Consider the following 24,980-nt stretch of genomic DNA (forward strand, 5'->3'; position numbering starts at 1 on the left):
TCAACTAACAGGTTCCACTTCACGGTGTAAGCGTGTCTCATACACGGTGCTTTTGCCAAAGTGATGGTGTTCACTACCTCCTAGGGGTAGGTCACCTAGAACCTCCGCGTCCCGTCCGGGGACCAGACATGGAGTTTCCAAAGGTCTGGATGCGTGTGCCAAATGGTGCCCCATCTCTGAGTCAGTAGATCCTTCCTCAGAGAAATTGGCCAAGGAGGGGTTGTCGCGAGGAGCACTAGTTCGGGAAACCAGGTCCGAGTGGGCCAATAACGCGCCACTAGAAGGCTCACTGGGGAAACACATACTTGCGTAGGCCCCGCGGCTAGCTGTGCGCCAGTGCGTCCGTGCCGAGAGTTCCCTCGGCCAGGGAGTAGAACAACTGGCAGTGAGAGGTCTCTGGAGAAGCAAACAGGTCCCGTCTCCAAATCAGCTGGACCGTCAGGGGATGGAGTCGCCATTCTCACAGGAGTATTGCTCGAGACAGCTCTTGGGCTGTACGGAGCAGGCCCGGAATGTGTCTCGGCAGCCCGGGAAAGCATAGCAGTCATCTCTGGATTTGACTCAGGCTTTGCTACCATCCCAGAGAGCGGCAATGCGGCCGAATCTTCATTAGACAGCTCCCCTCCGATGCTGAGATCGACATCTGGTCAGGGGGAGGCCCACTAGATACAGCTGGTACGCTCTTTAAAGAGGACCCAGTGCGTTCTGTGGGTTGCTCCACTGGATCGGAGGTGCAAGAGGAGTGATGGTCCCCAGAAGGTTGGTTACCTGCGAGGTTTGCCCCCACTGTAATCCTTAAACCACCCACGCTACTCCTGGAAGTGATTCCCTGAAGGTAGCAGAGGCCTGGTTCGCAGCTCCGAGATGGTCATCTTCCCGCAGTGAGAACATAACTCATCCACGAAGGCCACCTCAGTGTGCTCGACGCCCAGACACATGAGGCAGCGATCGTGACCATCACCCGTTGCCAGGTAACGAGTGCACCTAGAAACGCACAGCGGAAACGGCATCCTTATAAGGACGATCCGTCATCTTTACGAAGACGCACCTGTGAAGCTCTTTTAGAGAAATTTGCTCTTTAAGAAATGCTCTTTTAGTGCTGAGGCGCACAGGGGAATTGGCTGCTTGCAACCTTATCTTGCTCAGTTTTGTAAACACTAAATGTTACTAACTACATTTATTAAACTGTAAATAATTACATTTAAAATACTTTAAAATACCATGTTTTTCTGCTCATCAAATCTGCCTTTATTTGATGCAAAGTACAGCAAAAGCAGTAACATTTTGAAAAATTAATACTATTTAAAATAGCTTCTTTCTATTTGAATATATATTAAACTGTAATTTATCACTGTGATGAGCAGCTGTATTTTCAGCATCATTATTCCAGTCACATAATCTTCAGAAATCATTCTTATATGCTGAATTACTGCTCAAAAAACATGTATTAGTATTATTATTAGTATTATTATTATGTTGGAAACAGGTGAGTAGAATCTTTTCTGTTTTCTTTCATGAATAGAAAAAGTTCAGAAGAAAAGCATTTATATGAAATATAATTTTTTTAACATTTTCATCATCATCATTTTTCATCTTTATCATCACTTTTTATCAATTTAAAGCATCCTTTATAAAAAAAAAATCTGTACACCCCCCCCCCCCCAAAAAAAAAAACTAAAATTATAATGATTCCAATCTTTTGAATGGTATAATGTATATTGTAATGTACATTCTTGCTCAGATTTGTAAACACTAAAAGTTAATGACTGTTACTATTATAATACATATTTAATGTAAAACATTTTTCTTATTTTATTTTTGTTTAATCTATAATTATTCTATGTATATTTATTATATATTTAGTTAGTACTATACAGTAGTAATGACCTTTTTTCCTTTTTATTTTCATTTTTATTTTCTTTAAAAATAAGGACCTGAAACATGATCAAGTGTTATTTTTAATTATTCACATTGTCTATATTAAATATAACTATCCCCTATTATAATATACATTTTTATGAAGATCGTTGCACATTTTGTACATCCTACACAAGAACAATTATTACAAGATTTATTTTATCTGTTAATCTTATTTAAAGTGCATCTATGGGTGCTTTCACACCTGCCTCATTTAGTTTGGTTGAATCGTACCAGAGTTAATTTCCCCGTTTGGTGCGATTCGTTTGGGCAGGTGTGAAAGCAGCAATCGCACTCGGGTGCGCACCAAAAGCGGACCAAACAAGCTTACCTGATTGAAGAGGTGGTCTCGGTACGATACCCAAAAATGATCAGTACTTTTTGCAGTTGGGTAACTCTGGATCGATTCGTTCATGGTGAGAACGTGATCCGACCTCGAATTGACCCAACTGCAAAAAGTACTGATCATTTTTGGACAAAACCAGCTGCTGTAGTCAGCTGCGCTGTACATTATGCATCACATAGTGTTTGTAGACAGTTTGCACATTAGCATGGCAGCTTGTGTACAAACTTGGGAGTAGTGAGGAGGTGCGGAGCCTCATAGAAATTTGGTCAGATGACCATGAGCATGTCAGTTAAGACGAATTAATGCACGCCTCTGCGTGAAGTTACGAGCGATGCCCGCTCGCCGTTTGCAGTTCATTAGAACGTTTTTTTGAAGCCGCATCCGCAGTTCATTATAGAAATGTATTGTTTGCATATTGTGGTGTATACAACAATGTACTAGATTATAACCAGGGACAAAACCAGCCCGCGCAGTCGTCTCTCCATATTTGTGTTGTCTCCGTGTTGTTTGCTGGCTTTCCCTCTTATGTTGGAATATTCCCACACGTAGATTCTGACCAATCGAAAAGCAGTTTAGGAAATACGTCATGGCCAATGAGTGATGTGGATGTTGTCATGTGACTGCATTTTGGTTCTTTTCAACTGGTTCGGACCAAAGCAATCAGTGTGGTGTGAAAAGGAACCAAAAAAGCTGAAAAATGCTAACATGTATAATTGTTTGCCCTTGGTTCGGACCAAATGAACCGAACTAGAGATGTGAAAGCACCCTATAAGAAAAACGACTACGAACTAATTTTGTGTTATTTGTAGCCGAGGCAGGATTTAAACCTCCCCTGTGTGTATTTAACTCATCCCACCTCGCTGGAATTTCCTTCGTTCCTATTGGCTAGTCAGCGCTTAACACCTACCCGCGACTGGCATAAATAGACGCTCTGTATATTTTATTGAATAGTAAACGAAAATTCATACAATACATCTAAGCGGGGCTATTTTAGGACCATTTCCAAACTTTCTACCTTGACTCTGCTGTTCTTTCTGCATATGTTGATTGATAGATGTCTCCTCCAGTCAGTAGAGATTAATCCCAAACCAATGGCACGGTCTCAAACTACACCTACCTCTTCCGGTTTGTCTGAATAGCTCAAATCGAGAGCCAAATCAAACACAGTGACGTGAAATAAACTGTCATGTTTTAAAGAAGATTGGCTTGATTAAGTGTTGGAAACAGCGGATGATGGACACAGAACGGTAACAGAACTCCCATTTACAGTCACACACGTGTATTGTGCAAGCTGTAGTTCATAGGGATGTTTAGATAGCTATAGAAGAATTTAGGTTTCTTTTTATATTTAACTTACCGATCTCAGTTTAAGTGCTTCAGATTCTTTTGATATTTTATTATGTTAGGCCTATATTATAAACCTAATAAATAATTTACCTTGTTTTTTAATGGAGTCTCTTATGCTAATCAAGGATGTATTTATGCTTATTTGATCGAAAATACAGAAAAAAACTATAATATTGTGAAACATTGCAATTTCTAATAATGATTTACTATTTTATTATAACTTTAAAATATATTTTATTCCAGTGAAGAAAATATGAATTTCATCTTATAATAAATAATATTATAAGATATTATTATAAAATAAATTTATACAGATTTTAAAATCTTAATAAAAACCTTGGTTAAACCAGCTGGTCACTTCCCTGCACCTTCGGGTCGGAGATAGGTTTCTCACTGTCATTTGTGCTTATGGGCCGAATGGCAGTGTAGAGTACCCGGCCATCTTGGGGTCTCTGAGAGGGTGTTGGAAAGGGCTACAAATAACACAAGTGAACGGTGACTCCGTCGTAATACTTGGGGTATGAGATTACTGTGAAAACAGGCGATGAGCTAAAGATGTCTCTTCTGTTGTCTAATGCTGATAAAGTGGAGACAAAAACTTTAGTGTAGAGTGGAAGGAGGTTTGGACGAGAGTTCACGGGGTTCAGAGTGATCGAAATGAATGATACTGATGGAAACCTGATCATTAAATAGAGTTCTGGACAGTGATGCAGGAATATACAGTGTTCTGGACAGTGAAGGAGAAATCTTGATCACAGTCACAATCACAGGTGAGAAACTCAGATATGAGGAAGTTATATTTAGAAAGCATTTGGATTGTTTTTGGAGGGAGCATTTTGGAGGTTTATTCATCACGATCTGAGCATCACATTGATGCTGAACTGTGAGACTGACCTCACAGTTGAGAGCTTATACAAAATCATCAAGCAGTGAGTTTAATAATAATAATTTTTAAATTTGCAAAAAAAAAAAAAGTAACAATTTATTTTTTAATTGCAACCGCAAATGCAAGTTTTTTTAAAAAAATGAAATAATTCAGAAAACAAATAAAATTCAGAAAATATTATAAGTCAGAAAACAAAATGAGAAATCAGACAAACATGACTGTATGAAAACATAATTATTCTCCTTCTGTTGCCACGGGTTGAAGTGACCCCAGTAACGTGATATTTATCCCCTGGAATGCAAATTTTACGAGGGGAACAATGCTAAAATAAAAACAACACCAACAGTATTTTATCCCACGGAAAGTGATTGGTCTAGTTTTGGGTAGCAATCAGTTGTTTTTTTTTATTTCGTTTTGTAGAAATCTGGCACCCTCTCTGATCAGCAGAAAATGTTGAACTGTGTCAAACCACAAGCACGAGTTTAAGTAGGAGGGAAACTATCATGTCCCCTTCCCATCATCCAGTGTAGACAGGGACAGACTGGGATTGAAAAACGGCTCTGGATTTTCTCCAAATTAGGCAGACCAAAACCATAATTTTTAACCATTAAATAATGTTATCATGTAGTTAGTTTTTTGGTACATATTACTTTAGAATTTAATAACTATAACAAAAGCCACCAACAGAAGGAGACCAATTAACAGTACAGAACAACAGACATCATTACAGTTTCCATTACAACCAAGTAAAACCATTACAAATTATGTGGCTTCTTTTTATTTACTTTTTTATCAGAAGCGGATTGAAATAAATGTATTATTACATAAACTAAAATCCTTGAAATCTATTAAAAAAAAAGAGCAGAATGCAAAATGTATAATATGACAATAATAAGCATTAAACGTAGAATAGAAACCAGAAACATCGGAGTCATATCACCCCAACAAATCAACATCTCATTTTATGTAAATTTGCAACAAACAAATAGAGGTCCTATTTTTATTACAGAACATTCTCAAAACTACATAAGAGGACAAAAAATAAAAAAGGCTTATTAGAAATAAATTATTCTAAATGGTACCATAAAATAACTGGGTAACTGCAGGATTTTTAAGATAATATTTAAGAGCTTTAAAGCCTTTTTAAGACCTGCACATTTCAGCCTTTAAACAATTTTTAAGAAAAGGGAAGAGCAAAAAGTCTCTATTATAATATTAATTTAACCAATAAGGCTATTATTACTAAATAATTATAGTAAATTACATAAATATGTCTTAATTGTTTTTTGTAGATTCACTGGTTTACATTTAAAAATATGTAACAAAAATAGCAGAGGGATTATTGAGAAAGCAAATTCATTCTCTGCCAACAGCAAATTTCACTTTCAGAACTAACAGAAATATAGTGCATTCTGTATCATTTTAGTTTACATAGCCTTCAATTTAAACGATTTAACTGAAGACGTTTTTGAAGGGCCCGTGGAAACCCTAAAAACATAATTCAGTGCAAACATTTCTGTCATGCATTCAGCAAAAATCTTTTGTTGATAATGCATTTTACCTTTGAAATTTGAGGCAAGTGCAACTCTGTTGTCCCCGCTGTTTGTGCGTAGTGATGAGATGGCGATTTAAAGAGCCACACAGATGGGAAATCAAAAATTACCTGTATTACTGTGTATGATGTAGCTGTCCATCAGTGTAAACAATGTGCAAAGTAATTAAACCAAAAAGTACACGATTTATAAAGTTATTTGCTTTTTAAAGTAAGGAGTCGACTCTGAATCGCTGAAACGAGTCGTTACAGATTTCAAATCTTTTGCCCATCTCTATGTACGTCACTAGGAGCACTTTGCATAATAATCTCCGCCTACCGTCTTGGGAGAAACAAAACTACTCTGACCTGCCCCACCCCCCACACAGACGCTCTGGTTGGTGTGATAGCATCATGTCGAGGAGACCGTTTGTTTTATTTTCAATGCCAAAGAATGAAGATCAGAAGAACCAATGGCTAAAATTCATTTTGACCACAATACCAGAGCAGTACAACAAATCCTTGTTGTGTTCACAACATTTCACTGATGACTGCTTTTCTGATCTCGGTGAGTACAGCGGGATTTTCAAAGCGTTTGGCCATAAAAGAGGGATCATTACCAGCTTTATTTAGACCAATGAGAATCTCCGAAACACAATGCGAAGTATGATTATGAAGTTTTGTGTTTGTTTTCTCCCGAGCATCTTATCAGTATGTGTGCTGTCTGGAGCCTGTCTGCGCTGATTGTCATGTACAAACACGTCATTAAAATGAAGTGTAACTCCGTGAATACTCAACGAAGAGACATGAGAGAGATATCTATAGAAAGCTTGACATGTCTACTTTAAAACTAAACAAGTGCTGCCGAAAACAGATATTCTGTGATAAAGTAATCCATATGATAACAACGCGATGTCTGTTTTTCATGTCTCCCTTCCTTATATCTAATGTGCCCCCCCACTCCCGGCGTGTTGAACGCGCTATTCAGATTCAAACTGAAGCGCGCGGCTTGAATACACCCACACAGAAGAAAAAGCAGCGAGACTGTTCAAGTTTTTTTATTTTACTGTTTATGAGAGGAATAAGACATAATTCACCCCAAACAGATGCTAACCCTCATGGATGCTAACGCATAGTTTACCGTGGAGGTGTGTGCGGAACAACCAATCAAACCTGACTATGTTAGTTGACCAATCAGAACACAGTATGCTACCGAAAGGTGGGGTTTAAGGAAACTGAATCTTTTGAAAAGCTTCGCACGAACCGTTTGGGGATCTCTGAGAATTGAGGTAATTTTAAAATGATATTTTGACAAAATTACAATGTTTTTTAACCTTGAATGGATTTAAACCTAATGTACAGGGACTTATATACAGTGATAGGAAGCTTAAAATTTTCATCTTACTGGCTCTTTAAATAATAGGTTTCCAAACAAAACAAACATATAAGTATCACCTTGAACTTGGTAAAAAGATAATCTGTTTACCATCTTGACTGGAAAATGCTGTTTTCATGGTCAGTTTTTCATTTATTATTTTCTAATTTTAGTCAATGTTTACATTAGAGTGCACATCCTATTCATAGACTGTATAAAAACACTGAAATGAGTATGGGGAGCGACTGGAAACTAGCGACCTCTCCTGGTTGGAGATAGTATTAAACTGAAAGCAATCTTTTTGTGACTTACTTTTAAAATATTTTAAAATTGATCATCTTAGTCTAAAATGATCCAGCCATGCTACAATTCATTGCGGGCCGTATAAAACAGTTTTGTTTCTTTTAAGCAAAAATGGATTTCATTAGCACCCCCATTTGTCGGCTGCCAACATCACTTTATCTGACACCTTTTCTATGATGATGAATGGCTGTTGGATGGACATCTGCAGAACGTCCAAATGGCCCAGTCCGCCCCTGCTTGACAATCAACCACTTCAACCATTTCATCATCAAACTCCAGCTCGAGTTGGTAAGCTACAATCCAATTTTTTTTTTTATACATATACATTTAAAACAAGAATAGGAAAAGTGCTAGTATTAGTTGGTTAAGTACTGGCGAAAAAGATCAGTCTTTAGATGTTTCTTGAAAATTAGTAAAGACTCAGCTGTTCGAATTGAGATTGGGAGGTCATTCCACCAGCTGGGCACAGTCCAGGAAAAGCTGCGTGAGAGTGATTTAGAAGTTTTTTGGGATGGCACCACAAGGCGTCGTTCACTTGCAGAGTGCAAACTTCTGGAGGGCACATTAAATAACCAGTGAGTTTAGTTATGTTGGTGCCAAGCCAGTGGTCATCTTGTAGGGAAGCATTAGTACCTTGAATTTGATGCTAGCAGTTACTGGTAGCCAGTGTAACCTGATGAGGAGAGGAGTGACGTGAGCTTTTTTTTGGCTCATTGAAGACAACCCTTGGTGCTGCATTCTGGATCAATTGGAGAGGCTTGATAGTACATGCAGGAAGGATCACCAGGAGAGCATTACAATAGTCCAGTTGTATGTTGTATAGGGCAAATCTGCAGGACCAGGTCGTTGTAGCAATGTGATCTGTGAAGCTTAACTGATGATTCATGGCAACTCCTAGGTTTCTGGCTGTCCTGGAAGGAGTTATGATTGACGAACCCAGCTGTATAGAGAAGTTGTGATGAAGCAATGGGTTAGCTGGAATCACCAGGAGTTCTGTCTTCGTAAGGTTAAGCTGAAGGTGATGGTCATTCATCCAGCTAGAGATGTCACTCAGACAGGCTGAAATGCGAGCAGCTACCGTCGGGTCACCTGGTTGGAATGAGAAGTAGAGTTGGGTGTCATCAGTGTAGCAGTGATAAGAAGTTTCTAATGACGTCATGTAGATGGAGAAGAGAAGTGGTCCAAGTACTGAGCCTTGAGGAACCCCAGTAGCAAGTTGTTGTGACTTAGAAACATTACCCCTCTAAGACATGCTGAAGGATCTATTGGAGAGGTAGGACTTCAAACACAGGAGTGCGGTTCCAGAGATGCCCATCTTTCTGAGGGAAGACAGGAGAATCTGGTGATTAACAGTGTCAAAATCAGCAGACTGGTCCAGTAAAATGAGTACTGAGGATTTTGAAGCTGCTCTTGCCAGATGCAGGGCTTCAATAACTGAGAGGAGGGCAGTCTCAGTTGAGTGTCCACTTTTGAAGCCAGATTGGTTGCTGTCCAAGAGGTTGTTCTTGTACAAGGAACATACAAAGCTGGTTGAACACGGCTCGCTCAAGTGTCTTTGCAATGAATGGAAGAAGGGATACCGGTCTGTAGTTTTCTAGAAGCGCTGGAATTAGAGATGGTTTCTTAAGCAGTGGGCTTACCCGAGCCTGCTTAAATGCTGAGGGAAATGTTCCAGAGTGAAGAGAAGAGTTGATAATGTGAAAAAGTGAAGGTGTGACTGAAGAAGAGATCGCTTGAAGGAGGTGAGTGGGGATTGGATCAAGTGGACAAGTAGTAGGATGATTGGACAGGATAAGTTTGGAAATGTCCATCTCTGAGAGTGGAGAGGAGGAGTGAAATTATCCTCAGGCTGTGGTGTGGAGAATTGGTCACTGATGGTTCTTGTCTTATTTGTGTAGAAAACTGCAAAGTCGTCCGCTGTAAGAGTCGATGGAGGAGGAGGTGGAGGCGGATTAAGGAGAGAAGAGAAAGTTTTGAAGAGTGTCCGATCATTACTACAGCTGTTATTTTTGTTGTGGTAGTAGGATGTTTTAGCAGTGAAGACATTTACAGAGAAGGAAGAGATGAGCGATGTTCACAGAGAACCTCGGACAGCCAGGGGGCAGATAATGACCAAAATGCATTATTTTCTACAGTATATTACTTTTTTAATAGAAAACAGTGTGCTACTGATGGGATTGCAACTGACATTTCAGGTCCATCTGGTTTGTGAACAATGTGAACTCTTTTGTGCATTGTAAGATTTACTTTACATCTGAAGCCCTTTCCACACTGATCACATACGAGCAGGCTTTCTCCAGTGTGGACTCTCAAATGGGTGTTCAATGTTGCTTTATATCTGAAGCTCTTTCCACACTTATCACATTTGAACATGTTTTCTCCAGTGTGGTCTCTCAAATGGGTGTTCAATGTTGCTTTATATCTGAAGGTCTTTCCACACTTATCACATTTGAACATGTTTTCTCCAGTGTGGACTCTCAAATGGGTGTTCAATGTTGCTTTATATCTGAAGCTCTTTCCACACTGACAACATACAAACAGATTTTCTCCAGTGTGGTCTCTCAAATGCGTGTTTAATGTTGCTTCATGTCTAAAACTCTTTCCACACTGTGGACATATGTAGGGCTTCTCTCCACAGTAATATCTGATGTGTTTATTAAGTGTTTTTCTTTGATAGAAACCTTTTCCACATTGAGAGCAGGTAAAAGCTCTCTCTGCACTGTGAACACTCATGTGGTCTTTAAGGTGACTCCTATTATAGAAACTTTTTCCACATTCTTGGCAGGAGAACTGCTTCTCTCCGGTGTGAATCATCATGTGCCTGTTAAGGCTTCCTTTTTCAGTGAAACTCCTTCCACACTGTTTGCATGTAAAAGGCTTCTCTCCTTTGTGAATTCTCATATGGACATCAAGGTATGCATGGCTTGAGAAAAACTTTCCACACTGAATGCAGGAGCGACTTCTATTTTGTGTGGATGTCTTTTCAGTCAGTGAGCAACCAGAAGTTTTTTCTCCAGTTGTGAAATCAACATTTTCATACAGATTTTGTTCTTCCTTTTTATTAAATTCTGGACAATCCTCTTTCAGCGGCATCAGGTCTAGGGTTAAACCAGAAAAATTAAAGTTAGTAATAACAAAAAAACAACAAATATCAAATCACAGTCGGGACACACCAAGCTATTGGTCAACGTCAGGCCGTCAGTGAGCATCTGTGTAAGACCTTCATTCATATCTGGAACATAAATTAAGATATTTTCGATGGAATCTGGAGCTATCTATCCCTGCATAGACAGCAATGCAACTGAAATGTTCCTAAGTCCAGAAACGTAGCAAGGAAAATGTGACAACAGTGGTTCATCCACAATTATTCGAAGCTACAATAATCTCTTATATATAAGAATATTAAACAACACAACAGTAATGACATATTACACAATTTTCTTACCCTTTAAGTTATAAACATAACTGATATTCAAAATAGTTAGCCAATGCTGCTTTGTAAATCAGTGTTTCAGTTTCTCCTTTTGAGTGATAAATAAGTACCATTAAAAGCTGCTGATATAGAGAGCTATGTAGTCTGAGTGCTGTGTTCAAGTACAACTTTTTATTTCAGTTGCTGCCGACACAAGGCTGCTTCCGTTGCTGCTAATTCATTGAAATCGGTTTGGTGTTTGGTTGTCAAAATTTTTTGGCCCAGCCACCACCTACCTAAACCATGGTTTGTCGTGGTGGATCTTAGGGAATCTTACTTTCTAATTTAGACTGTAGAAGACCACAGGACGTTCCTCATGTTGACTTTTGTGAGCATAGTGTACCAGTTTTGAGAACTTCCATTCTGCCTGGCAGCAGCACCTTATAAGTTCACAAAGCGCATGGATGCAATTCTGGCTCTATTCACACCGCAAAGCTGAATGCATTGATTTGTTTTTATTTGACAATACACAATTTTTTGTCTCGTTATCTGTTATCGCATATCTGTGTTTACATTAAAGGGATGGTTCACTTTCAAATTAAATTTTGATATGTTTAGCTTAGCTCAAGGGCATCTTTGTTTCAGCAGTAGTTTCCATTTTGATATTTTTAGGTCAAACCGTACTTATCGTACTTATCGGAGGGCGCGCGTGCTTCTTGTTGTTCTTCTTGTCAATAGATATTTCTGTGTCCGCTGGGAGACTAGTGCTCGCTGGACAGACAGAGAACCAAATAGATATTACTGCGTCCGCTGGGAGACTGAGGCTCGCTGGACAGACAGGGGAAACCAACAGATATTACTGCATCCGCTGGGAGACTAGTGCTCGCAGTGCAGGCAGGGGAAACCAATAGATATTACTGCGTCCACTGGGAGACTGAGGCTCGCTGGACAGACAGGGGAAACCAACAGATATTACTGCGTCTGCTGGGAGACTAGTGCTCGCTGTGCAGGCAGGGGAAACCAATAGATATTACTGCGTCCGCTGGGAGACTGAAGCTAGCTGGACAGACAGGGGAAACCAATAGATATTTCTGTGTCCGCTGGGAGACTAGTGCTCGCTGGAAAGGCAGGGGAAAACCGATAGACATTTTCTGTGTCCTCTGGGAGACTAAGGCTCGCTGGTCAGACAGAGGAACAAAATAGATGTTTACTGAGTCCACTGTGAGACTAGTGCTCGCTGGACTGATAGAGGAGACAAATAGGTATTTTCTGCGTCCGCTGGGAGACTAGTGCTCGCTGGACGGACAGGGGAAACGAAAAGATATATATATATATTTTTTCTCTGCGTCCGCTGGGAGATTGAGGCTCGCTGGACAGACAGGGGAAACAAAAGATATTTACTGCATCTGCTGAGAGACTAGTGCTCGCTGGACAGACAGAGGAGACAAATTGGTATGTTACTGCGTCGACTGAGAGACTAGTGCTAGCTGGACGGATAAGGGAAACGAAAAGATATATAAAAAGAAAGAATTTTTTTTTTTTTATGTTTGAAAACGGCAGGTTATGCCTAAGCTAAAAGATCGATTAGGAGTTCTGACCCCGGAATTATCCAAGTAGCCACTCCAATGGCTAATGCAACTGGGAATGTGGGGCATCGAAAGCTGATCATGAACCCTTGTTGAAATTCACGTAGCCTATTTGGGAAAACTGAACAGCTTATTTCAGTGAAATGGCATAACGTAATGAAAATCAGAAAAATTGCGACCTTTGATATGCATATCCAAGGAATTTTTATTTATTTATTTTTTTTAAATATGGGGGGAGGTACAGAAAGGGCTCCTGCGGGAGCAGGCACGGCTGCGGAAGTGGAGAGATACAAAAAAGGCTCCTGGGAGCAGACACTGCTGCGGCAGTGGGGAGATACGGAAAAGGCTCCTGCGGGAGCAGACACTGCTGCGGCAGTGGGGAGATACGGAAAAGGCTCCTGTGGAAGCAGCTCTGCATTTAACCCATCCAAAGTGCACACACAGCAGTGGACACGCACACACCGTGAACGCACACCCGGAGCAGTTGGCAACTTTTTATGCTGCGGCGCCCGGGGAGCAGTTGGGGGTTCGGTGCCTTGCTCAAGGACACCTCAGTCATGGTATAGCCGGGCCGTGATTCGAACCCACAACCCTAGGGTTAGGAGTCAACTCTCTAACCACTGGGCCACGACTTCCCCCTCCTTGGCTGTGGGAAGAGTAGACAGGTCAGTAACATTTGATGGGGCAACCTAAAAATGAATGCATAGCCTACTGTGTTGCCAGCTTAGCAACTGGTTGCCTAATTTGACAATTCCTTAAAGGTCCTATGACATGAAAATTTCTCTTTCTGAGGTTTTTTAAGATTAATATGAGTTCCCCTAGCCTGGAACGATAAGATCTCTAGATCTAGTTCAGACTCATATAAAAATCATTCATTGAAGGGCGTATTCGTTACTAAATTCAACAAATCACATACTCTGACAGGATGAAATGGTAGTTACCCAGTTCACTGAGCTGCGCATGAGCTGCTTATAGCGCAGCGCTGCTGTGGAGGGAGGAACTTCACTGAACGAGAAATAAGAGTCAGTGGATTACGTGAACGATTCGTTCACCTAAAAGATTCGTTCAAAAAGGACAATTCGTTCACGAACGACACATCAAAAGCACTATATTTGGAACACTGGTTTCACGTTGTAGTATAGACTGTGGAAACAGAGGCTTCTGAAAACTATGAATATCATTATACAATGAATATTATGTCTGTAAAACATCTGATTAAAATACATCACATCCGGTCGGGTGTTCGCACACGGTCTAGTCGCAGAAGTTTAAATATTTGAACGCATCCGAGGCTCAATTTGGATCTGAAATTCCACAGACGTATGTGATCGGAAATCCATGCAGCTCCCGCACTACTTTCTAGCTGCAAATCTGTATTTAGCGTCTTCGCCTGAAAATGGATGTGAGAGAGGCTTGCAGCAGTAAGAACTGAGGAGCGGGCTGGTTGAATGCCTGCTGGTGCTGCGATTCCAGCGCTCAAAGAGAGCCCGGTCTTGATCGGATCAATCGTGGTGTCAAGCGAGGCGAGCTCGGGCTTTGCACGGTCTATTGGCCACCACGTGTGGCTTGGCAAGAAGAGCCGCTGTCGCGATGACGTTTGATGGTGCTCAACGGCCGTGTTTAATGATCATAGGTGTCAGCGAAAGTAGCAGATCTGAAAAATCCCCGGTATGGATCTCCTTGCTGGAAGGAAAATTGGGTCTGTTATAAGATGACAGACAGCGCGAACCGGGATGCTGAAAACTGTCAATGAACAGAGGTAGGTTCTGCTGTTATTTATACCTTGTCATGAGTTGATTATTGATTGGTCTCCACTTGTGTTAATCAGGTTAATGAACTGCGACTGCTCCTCCCGAACTTTGTTATAAAACAGCATTTATTTTGTACTAGACAAAGATATAATGGGTTCACTTGGCACCTGAACTGACCCTGATAGCACATGTACATCTCGGTGATGTCTACGTTAAACGTACCTATTAAGCTCACATACCCATTGAGCACACTTAAGTGAAGTGAAGTGACATTCAGCCAAGTATGGTGACCCATGCTCAGAATTTGTGCTCTGCATTTAACCCATCTGAAATGCACACACACAGAGCAATGAACACACACACACACTCTTTGAGCACACACCCGGAGCAGTGAGCAGTTGGGGGTTCGATGCCTTGCTCAAGGACACCTAAGTAAGAGCTGTTCATGCACTCCCCCCACCCACATATCCGTCCGGCCCGAGACTAGAACTCACAACCCTTCGATTGGGAGTCCAACCCTCTAACCATTAGGCCACGACTTCCCGACTTACATTTCAGAGATCAAGTCATAAAAAGACAAAATAATTTATTATTCTACTTGATATCCTAACTTATTGATGTGTTTGTTACTATATACTTCCTTTAATTTTCAATGCATGACCAAAGAATTGCAATTTTTTTAAATGGCCGCCAAACAGTGTGAACACATGGAGAACCATTATATCAGCGTGCAATGATCAGATTGACTTGAAATTAAAGGAGGAGCGCCTGTTCTAGTACACCCCACAATATTAGGACCAGACTGTGCTTAATTATGTGCTTTATTATGTATTTTTATGTTAGAGATTAATATTTTATTTGAACATAACTTTTTGAACAGAAAACAATATCTTGTGCAGTAAAAATGTCTGAATGTAGAGTTTAATAAGTACGTTTAAACCTGTTTGAATGTCTGCATTTACAAGACATTTTTTAGGTTGTTTGATCAACTGCAATACTTCTATTAGATGTTTCCCTTTAGATATTAAATAGATATTTATTAGATGTTTCCTTTAGATATTAAATAGACATCTATTAGATGTTTCCCTTTAGATATTAAATAGATATCTATTAGATGTTTCCTTTAGATATTAAATAGACATCTATTAGATGTTTCCCTTTAGATATTAAATATACATCTATTAGATGTTCCCCTTTAGATATTAAATAGATATCTATTAAATGTCTTTAAGATGTTTATGATTTACAGTGCATGTAAAACTTACATCTTTCAGACATCTGCCAGATGTTTGTAGACCACAGAGATGCAGTAAAAATGTCAAATATCTTAATGGAGCACTTTAACATCTCTCAACAAACTTGTTATATTTGTAGATCTAATCGCTTTTTTCAGATGTTGTTAATTTGACAGAAGTTGTCTCAGACTGGTGCTAATATTATTAAAAGATAAATTTACATCTGTATCCCAACTCAAACTCTGTACTTCACTGTCAAATATATTGTTTTTTCAGATGAGTTCAATGAAACCCAACCTGTTTGTTTCGTGCTTTTTAAAAAAAAAAAAGTTAATTATGCACAGTTTATAAGTATATCTTAATGTAACAAAAAATACTCTGTTTAGGCCACTTTCATGTCATTTTTCATAATTTAATCTGTGATTATAATGAATGCCCGACTCAAAGTAGGATCTTCTCAGCTGCACTTAAAGCCAGAGTTTGCTGCCTGTCAAATAAAACCACTTTAATAACAAACACTCATAAGATAATTGTTCAAAAATACTCATTTCTGTAGAGACTGACATACTTTATTAAGGATCAAAAGGGGTTAAGTTTTGAGAATGGAATCAAACCTGTTTGTTCCTCAGTATCTTCTTGTTTCAGACTCAATGTTTCTTCAATCTTCACTTCCTCAGTCTCCTCTTTAATAAAGGCCATCTTTATAACCGTGTGTCATGAATCTCAGCTGTTTCACCAGTGTTTGTTTCTCTGTGTGCGGACAATCTGTTTAAGATGAGAATAATTAACAGAAAGAATAATAAACCCAAACTAACTCTCAGCTGAACAGTTTCAGTCAGTCACTTGTAAAAGAGAGAGAGTTATTCACCTTAAGCCAAGAAACAGCAACACTAACGTTACAGATTAATACAAGAATTAAGAAATTACAGACACTTCATAATTGTCTTTTATATTTGGCAGCCTATTTATTAATTTATGTTAGATTTAATAGTTGGTTCGTAGAAGTTGTTATTACACCACATTTGTGTTTGTTGTTATCGTTGAATTTAACACTTTTTCTTGACATTCTTCAATAAAGTCACTCGAATAGTTTCTCCATCATTTGTTTTTAGCGTCTGAACTGGTGTTTATTATAAACTGAGCCTTTCACTGATTCATCTGAGCTTTACTCACACGATAATGACAGATAGAGCAGAGCTGCATTCAGTAATAATGATTTAACTTTACATCGCTTATTTATCTATAACAGCTTATATCTATTGTAATTGTTTAAAAAACACAAACCTTCGTTGATCTGAATCACAGACGCAGGAGCGCGCCGCAGCCTTGTGACGTCACAGTTCCAGACCAAAATAAAAGTCCCGTTCCATTTGAACGCATGATTTACATTCAGAATGATACACATTAAATAATACAGATAAAGAAACATATGTATTCAGAGCTTTTTTCTTGTTGAAACATGTTTAAACACACGCTGAGTAGCTGTGTGAGATAAAGGCTAAATAATCATGTTTGGGTGTAAAAAGTTATGAACCTTTTCCTTTTATTCTCCTCCAAAACCAATACATTTTTGTCATTTTTGTTTGATTCATTTTCCAGTGTCACAGAGAAAAAAAAAAATATATACTAGGCTTGTCAATAAAAAAAAAACTTTAAGGGACATTATATATATATATATATATATATATATATATATATATATATATATATATATATATATATATATATATAAATTAAATAATCAACTGGTACCTTGCACTACTGTGCAAAATTAACCTCCCCAGCATTATGAAAACACTTGGGTTCATGAGAACATCTCAGTGTCCTCATAAACCAAAGGCCATTTATGTTATTTTAATGCATAAAATAAGGATTGTATGAAGATTTCAAATTGACTTAATAAACCATAATCTGGATGCAAATATATTACAACTATGACCTTATGTGTTTAAACAGCCCTTGTAAAAGAGGTAATGATTTGTATGTTTGTCTCACCAGTTATCATAGAATATATTCACAAATGAACACTTCATTTTGACAGATGTAGAGGTGCATCTCAAGAAATTTTAATGTTGTGGAAAAGTTAATTTTTAAGTAAATCAACTCAAATTGTGAAACTCATGTATTAAATTCAATGCACACAGACTGAAGTAGTCTAAGTCTTTGGTTCTTTTAATTGTGATGATTTTGGCTCAGATTTAACAATAGCCCTCTCTTACATATAAGATAAGATAAAAGATATAAGTTAAGATAAAAACCAACATCTCTATTAATGCGCCATTCCGATCTAACAAAAAATAAAAATCCCTAATATTCCTTGCTCTGTAATGAGAAACAATCAACAATATCAATATATAGTTGATATAGTTAAACAATATCACACAAAGATCGATTGCCATTTTGCTCCAAAAATCCACATGATTACAAATGTGATTTTATACAACAGTTAAATAAACAAGTAGATAATACTGAGACATAGATTTTAGAAACCATATTGCTTTGTTTTCTCAATTTCGCCAAAAGATTTTCAGAATTTCATGGGACTCTCTAGTCCTTTATAAAAAATAACTGCAGTACAATGAAGTACAACTGTAGATGTGCAGTGTAATGAAGTATATAAAAGGTTCATTAAAAGGTTAGTTCACCCAAATATAAAAATTATGTCATTAATAACTCACCCTCATGTTGTCCCAAACCCGTGAGACCTCCTTTTATCTTCAGAACACGGTTTACGATATTTTAGATTTAGTCCGAGAGCTCTCAGTCCCTCCATTGAAGCTGTGTACGGTATACTGTCCATGTCCAGAAAGGTAAGAAAAACATCATCAAAGTAGTCCATGTGACATCAGGGGGTCCGTTAGAATATTTTGAAGCATCGGAAACACTTTTGGTCCAAAAATAAAAAAAAATTACGACTTTATTCAGCATTGTCTTGTCTTCCGGGTCTGTTGTAAGTGCGTTTAGGCTGCAGCTGATGTATGACACTGCTGATGTGTTTTCTGGTGCGCCTAATAACGCCAGCAGCGTTATGTTACAGCCCTGCTTATTTTTAATGTTTTTATTAAATATATGTATTGACTGCATGGTCATATCATCATATTATTTACTGCCATGCGACCTACAAAAGTAAAACTTGGCAATGAGCATTGCTGCAGCCCGTTGCTTTCAGCGTATGTACTGTGTTCGTGCTGCTGCAGTCGTCTTGATTTCATCGGGTGAAACATCTCTCTCACTCGGCAGCAGAGTCTGTGAGCAGAGCATCATTGTAAGCATTAAATCTTTAATTGCTGAAATTCAAAATGAAATAGCCTACTGATAATGTAGTAGCACTGTAAGATTACATTTGTTTGAATGCATTATTGCTAAAGTGATTGCGTGTGAATGTGCTGTATCTGTTTATATAATGCTTTAACCCGAGAATAATCAGTAAAAGAAACAAACTCCTTAGCCTCCTTAGCCATAGCTAAATATTTTTAACTTGAATTCTTGCTGAATATGCAGTTATATTACGGGCTGTTGGCATGAGTTGTACTCGTGATGAAGGCTCTTGGAGCGAGTGAAAACCACAACGCTCAGACTCTTAATATCCTCTCCTCGCTCCAGTCGGTGGATGTTAAATAGTAAACAAATTTTCCTTCAAACAAACCGATGTAAATTACTAATTCGAGTTAATCGATAAAATCTATTTATCACACAGCCCTACTTGCTTTATATAATAATAATAAATAAATAAACTTCAGCTGCATTTAAATGCAAGTGTGAAAAATATGTGCAAGATTTGCACAGCACGTGTGATGGTAGATGTGCAGCATTTATTCTTATTTGTTTTTTCTTCATTACGAAAACAAGCATTGTGTAATCTGTGAATGTTCCATTTCTATCGTCGGAGAGAGCCAGCGCTGTGAATCTCATCTTGCAGGAGACAAGAAAAATGTGTTTATTAATAAATAATTTAAATGTCTCATTTTTCACAATTATTATAGGCTACTTCTGCATGTGCTTTGTGGCAAACTAGAAAAATCTTACGTGGTGGCAGACCATTTTTTAGTGTATAACCAAAACAACAAGTCCTAACTAAACCTGCTCAGCAAGTTTGAAACCCTCATAAGACACTGTCCATATGAAAAATAGTGATGTGTCGTTCGTGAACGAATCGTTCTTTCTGAACGAATCTTTTAGGTGAACGAATTGTTCTCGTTCACGTAATCCACTGACTCATATTTCTCGTTCAGTGAAGTTCCTCCCTCCACAGCAGCGCGGCGCTATAAGCAGCGCATGCGCAGCTCAGTGAACCGGGTAACAACCATTTCATCCTGTCAAAGAATCACTCAACCTCAAGCCAATAGCCTTCGAGTATGAGATGTGACAGAGTATGTGATTTGTTGAATGTAGTGAACGAATACGCCCTTCAATGAACGAGTTTCATATCGTTTGTGAACGAAATGACTGATACCCATGTCGCTCTTGCACGAGTTGAATGATTTAGTACATCTCGTTCATGAATGAAATGACTGAACTGAAACACATCATTTGTGAACGAGCTGAATGAACAGATACATGTCGTTCATGAATTAAATGAACTGTTACATAGCTTATCTTGTTCGTGAACGAAATGAATGAGAGTAAACTGGGTTAGACTGCCATTTAGCATGTCAATCTCGGAAAACGCAAAGGTAAAGTACTGTGCACATATGCTTGTTTTGATATTTAGCAACTCCACATTTAATCCCCGATTTATGAATGTGAATATATAATATACAAACTGTCTGACCAAATAATTAAAATGCTAATTAGGCAAGAAAACCTTGTGCTTTGTTCATCTAAACAACTTAATTAGACTTTATATATTGAATGCTATTATACACATTTTAATAAAGCCAGATCAGTTTTTGTAGCTGAAAGTGAATACGTTCGTTGACTAAAGACATAACACATAATACACTCTTTTTTTGCCACCTGCTGGCATATTTTGTATAATACGAAGAAATGATAACTGAATGAATCATTGAACGATTCTGAACGAATAATTTTGGTGAACGAACTGAAAATGAACGAATCTCTAGAAAGAATCATAATTTCCACCACTAATGAAAGAGCAACAGATTCACACCTTTATCTCGACCCACACAAGCCATACAGAACTACCCCCCAAAAAAAACCCTCCAGCTGAACTGAATTCATGTTACAGAGTTGAAACATGCCTGCACTCAGCAGCACTACTCTTTGTATTCATTATTTTCTCTCAGCCCATATTATTATTTTCATAAGACCATAATAATAATAACAAATCATCAATTTATAATTAATCATTATTTTACGAAAATCATTATTATTTGTGATCGTAGCTGTTTGCGGAAGGCTTTAAGACCAATCGGTCCTCCATCATCTGCTCCCGCCTCACAGCGCACGGGACTCCGCTAACTGATGCAGCTTCACCGTCTGCAGTTTGACTTTACTAAATCAGATTGAGGCGAATACAATTTATTGATCATGAGCCCAACATGTAGCAAGGCAGGAAAACATTACTTCTAACTGAAGGAAGAACGTACTTCATTGAGCTAATCCTGTTAAAGAGAGAGAGAAAAATAGTCTGAGGCTATTTTATAACTTGGAGCTCATTATATTGCAGTACAAATCCAAACACCAGAAACTTTATGTATTTTATGAATAATGAAATGTCATGAAAATTATGCATTTTATTTATTCACATGCTGTGTGGTTGAAAAAAATATTTTAGTTCACAACTTTAAGTTCCATTGTTTGAAAAAAAAACTATTGGCTAACGTTTCATAAACCTTCAGTTGTTATTCTCTCGAGTCAAGAACCGTTTCTGTCAGCGCGTCTGATTCGAGAACCGAAGAGCTGATGATACTGCACATGTGTTAGTCAGCGTGAAGCAGAATGACACACAGAGCATCTAAACTGAATTGATTCTTGTGGTGATGGATTCTGAACTGATTCTGTGCTAACTTTATGAGCCCAGGTAAACCGAAGGCTTGAATCAAGGGCAATCATCGCAAATGACGCCATTACGTCGAGCGCAAAAGAACCACTGAACCATTTTCTTCAAATGGTTTATTGAATCGAACTGTCCGACAGTACTACTGGTGATCTGAAAACTGATGCAACCGGTTCTTGACTTGTGAACAAGTCAATCTTTCATTCGTTATCTGGCTTGGCTCAACAAACAAGGTGTGCTGTCTGCAGCCTTCGTCTGTGGTGATCTTCATTTAGAAACGCGTCATTAAAATGAACTGTAACTCAGTAAATACTCAACGAAGAGACATGAGAGATTATCTATAGAAAGCTTGACATGTCTACTGTTAAACTAAACAAATACTACACAAAAATTCTGTGATAAAGTAATCCATATGAAAACATTGCGATGTCCAGTCTTTCATTTCTCCCTTCATTATGTCTAATGCGACTATGCCCAAACGCTGAATGCGCTACTGAGATGATAATGTTCTACTGATGCGTGCGGCTTGAATACGCCCATACAACAGAAAACAAAGCAGCGAGACTATTCAAGTTTTTTATTTTACTGTTTGCTTCGCGATGAGAGGAATAAGACATAATTCAATAATTTCATAATTAAATATATTCCAAATAAACTACAAACATAAAAAATATATAAATAGATTTTGTCCTTACATTCTTGTTATTCTGAATATTCTGGTTGCATTTCAGTGTTACTGTACAGCATTTTATCAGGATTGCATTTCGGTTGTATTGAATTGTACTGCAGTTTTACTATATATTGCAGTACTACTGCAGGTTTATCGCAGTATAATCGTAGTACTACTTCAGCAGTATTGCACTTAATACTGTAGGTCTATTGCAGTTGTTTGTTAGTAATACTACAGCTCTTCTGCAGTTGTATTTCAATAGTACTTAGGATGTATTGCAGTAAAACGACATTAATGCAGTTTTTTGTGTCCAAAAAACTTTATTTTTTCTACAAGTAACAAAAACTGCAGTAATTTTCTGTAACGCCTGTTTCACATATAATCCGTCTGCAGTGCGTCTGCACTCATTGTGCTTTCACACAGGACGCGTTTGCAGTCCGCTACTGATCCGCGTCGGTTTAAGCCACAAGAAACAACATTTGTCCATTATTTTGATATCAAAGCATGTAAAATAAATAAATAAAACAAATCAAAAAAGTTTTTCAGCATTGTGATACTCTTTCATCACAGTACAGTAACAATCTTTCATAGACATATTTAAATTCAAATATAAACAACATATTACTCATGCATTTGACTGCTAGGTTTTTATAATAAGTTGCTGAAACAAGCTGCAACACATTTAAACACAACATTAGCCTACTTTTCTTGTTAGGATAGCGCAAACATTTAAAATTAAAACTCACCACTGACAGAAACAGTCGACTCTCGTGCCTTCTGCATTTAAATCTTTATTATACGCAATCCAAGGGGTCTTAAATAACTTTGTTTTTCTGCCTTTATAAAAGTGCATAGGCTATAAAATGTTGCCTTGTTTCTCTGAAGTTGCTCTTTTTCTTGTTTTAAACCTAGCCAAAACTCATGTGTTGCGTGTGAAACACAGTAGGCTTTAATTAGTATACATTTATTGTGAAATGACTGCATTTCCGTGTCAATCCATGTTCATTTTTTACCGCGAACAATGCGCTGTCACTTTAATTCAGCGCATGCAGCACAGCAAAAATAGATTCGGTACGTAAACGATCGCCGCACTGCTCCTGGAACGGACTGACGGACCGCAACCGCGTGCAGTGTGAACGCTGGAATCCGCTGACATGGGTGTGTAAAAAAATATGCAACGCATACGCACCGCAGACGGAGTATGGGTGAAACGGGCGTAAGGGATACAAAATTATATCATATATATATATATATATATATATATATATATATATATATATATATATATAATATGAAAAAATAAAGCATTTTGTGCCATTTAATAATGTAGTAAGTATATAAAAAAATCACAGCAGTACAGCAGACACAATCAAGTGTGTATATGTTTGTGGCAAAAACAAAAAAAACATTCAAATAAAAAATTTATTAAATACACTATCGATCTGAATGTTGAAATTATAACAAATCCTAGGCTAAATCATGAAATATAGTGAAGTACACACTATCAGAATAAATATTAAAAACAGTATACAAATGTAACAAAATAAATTAGACAACATATATATATATAAATATAAAACAAAATAACACTTTTGTTTTTTCCCAAGTGAATTTTATTTTATTAATGTAGTGACCATGACAAAAAAAGTAACTCACTTCACATTTTGTACTAATTTGTACAAAAATATTGTTACAGTGTCTGGTTTGTGTTCCCTGGTTAACCACTAGATGTCCTCCTTCCCCACGGTGTCTGTCACTTTCTGACCCACATTCCCCACTATCTCTGTCTCCTCATTGCACTCAGCTGTCACTGGTCATTAATCATTGCACACAGCCAATTCCCCATTAGCATTGTCATTTCCCCGTGTATTTATACCCTGTCTGTTTTAGTATGTGTCATGGAGTCCTTGTAGTTTTCACGACTATTCTAGGCTTGGTCTTGCCCGTGTGTTTAGTGTCTGTTTATGTTTGGCTACTTTGGTTTTGACCCCTGCCTGGACTGGATAACGATTAATACTCAAGTTCTTCCAAGTCTATGTCATCAATATTGTCTTGAACATCGACACCTTCTTTTTTATTAGTACAAGCAGTAGTACAAGGAGTACATAGCACACTCTCGTTCTCACTGTGGACTTGCAATAGACGTACAAGGCATACTGAGCGTGTCAATTTCGTCATTAGAGTGCACAAGTTTGTGACAACCAGGCACAACACTGCTTCTGGCCTCACACATGGACTTTTGTGCAGCATCGTCTACAAACTGTACATTTATCATGACTTGACCACACATATCAATCTGCAGTTTTTCATGGTCAAATGCTTTTGAAACCAATTCATTGGACTCATACCTACCACATGTTGGCAAACCTAATAGGTTGCAGAAATTGTCATGGTCCATTAGATTTTTACTGTTTTGTGCTCCTATTTCTGAATTCTGATATCTGTGTCCTCAATTTTTCCTTCAATACTTTCTCGTCCACATTGCTCTACTTCTCCTGAACTACCACAGTCATCAGCAATGGAAAAGGTAGTTTGCACAGTTGTGCTCAAACAAGATGTTTGTTTGAACAACCGTACAGACACATCTGTAAGCTCATACCAGCTACCTATTACCACTGAACCGTCACCCCACACTGTTAAGGGGATCGTTTTAGCATGGTCT

At 38.2% G+C, this 24,980-nt stretch overlaps 2 protein-coding genes across 4 annotated transcripts in view; both read right to left on the bottom strand.

Annotated features, from left to right (window-relative positions):
• The window catches only part of LOC127951935 (gastrula zinc finger protein XlCGF8.2DB), a 176,300-nt gene extending 159,508 nt beyond the window's left edge, over positions 1-16,792 (bottom strand). The window contains exon 1 of the mRNA XM_052550092.1: positions 16,772-16,792. The gene's annotated coding sequence lies outside the window, so the exon portion shown is untranslated. The remainder of the gene's footprint in view (positions 1-16,771) is intronic.
• The window catches only part of LOC127951933 (gastrula zinc finger protein XlCGF7.1-like), a 201,111-nt gene continuing 183,665 nt past the window's right edge, over positions 7,535-24,980 (bottom strand). Inside the window, exons 1-3 of one of the 3 annotated variants that reach the window (XM_052550082.1) lie at positions 16,974-17,060; positions 16,304-16,454; positions 7,535-10,803 (exon numbers count right to left, since the gene is read on the bottom strand). In XM_052550082.1, coding sequence (XP_052406042.1) covers positions 9,845-10,803; positions 16,304-16,388 — 1,044 coding nt within the window. In that variant the 5' untranslated portion in view covers positions 16,389-16,454; positions 16,974-17,060 and the 3' untranslated portion in view covers positions 7,535-9,844. Of the gene's footprint in view, positions 10,804-10,878; positions 10,938-16,303; positions 16,455-16,973; positions 17,061-24,980 lie in introns of those variants that run through there. The other 2 variants (XM_052550084.1, XM_052550081.1) reach the window with 2 other exon arrangements.

This window comes from Carassius gibelio, chromosome B3 (genome assembly GCF_023724105.1).
Source record: "Carassius gibelio isolate Cgi1373 ecotype wild population from Czech Republic chromosome B3, carGib1.2-hapl.c, whole genome shotgun sequence".
NCBI classification, from domain to species: domain Eukaryota; kingdom Metazoa; phylum Chordata; class Actinopteri; order Cypriniformes; family Cyprinidae; genus Carassius; species Carassius gibelio.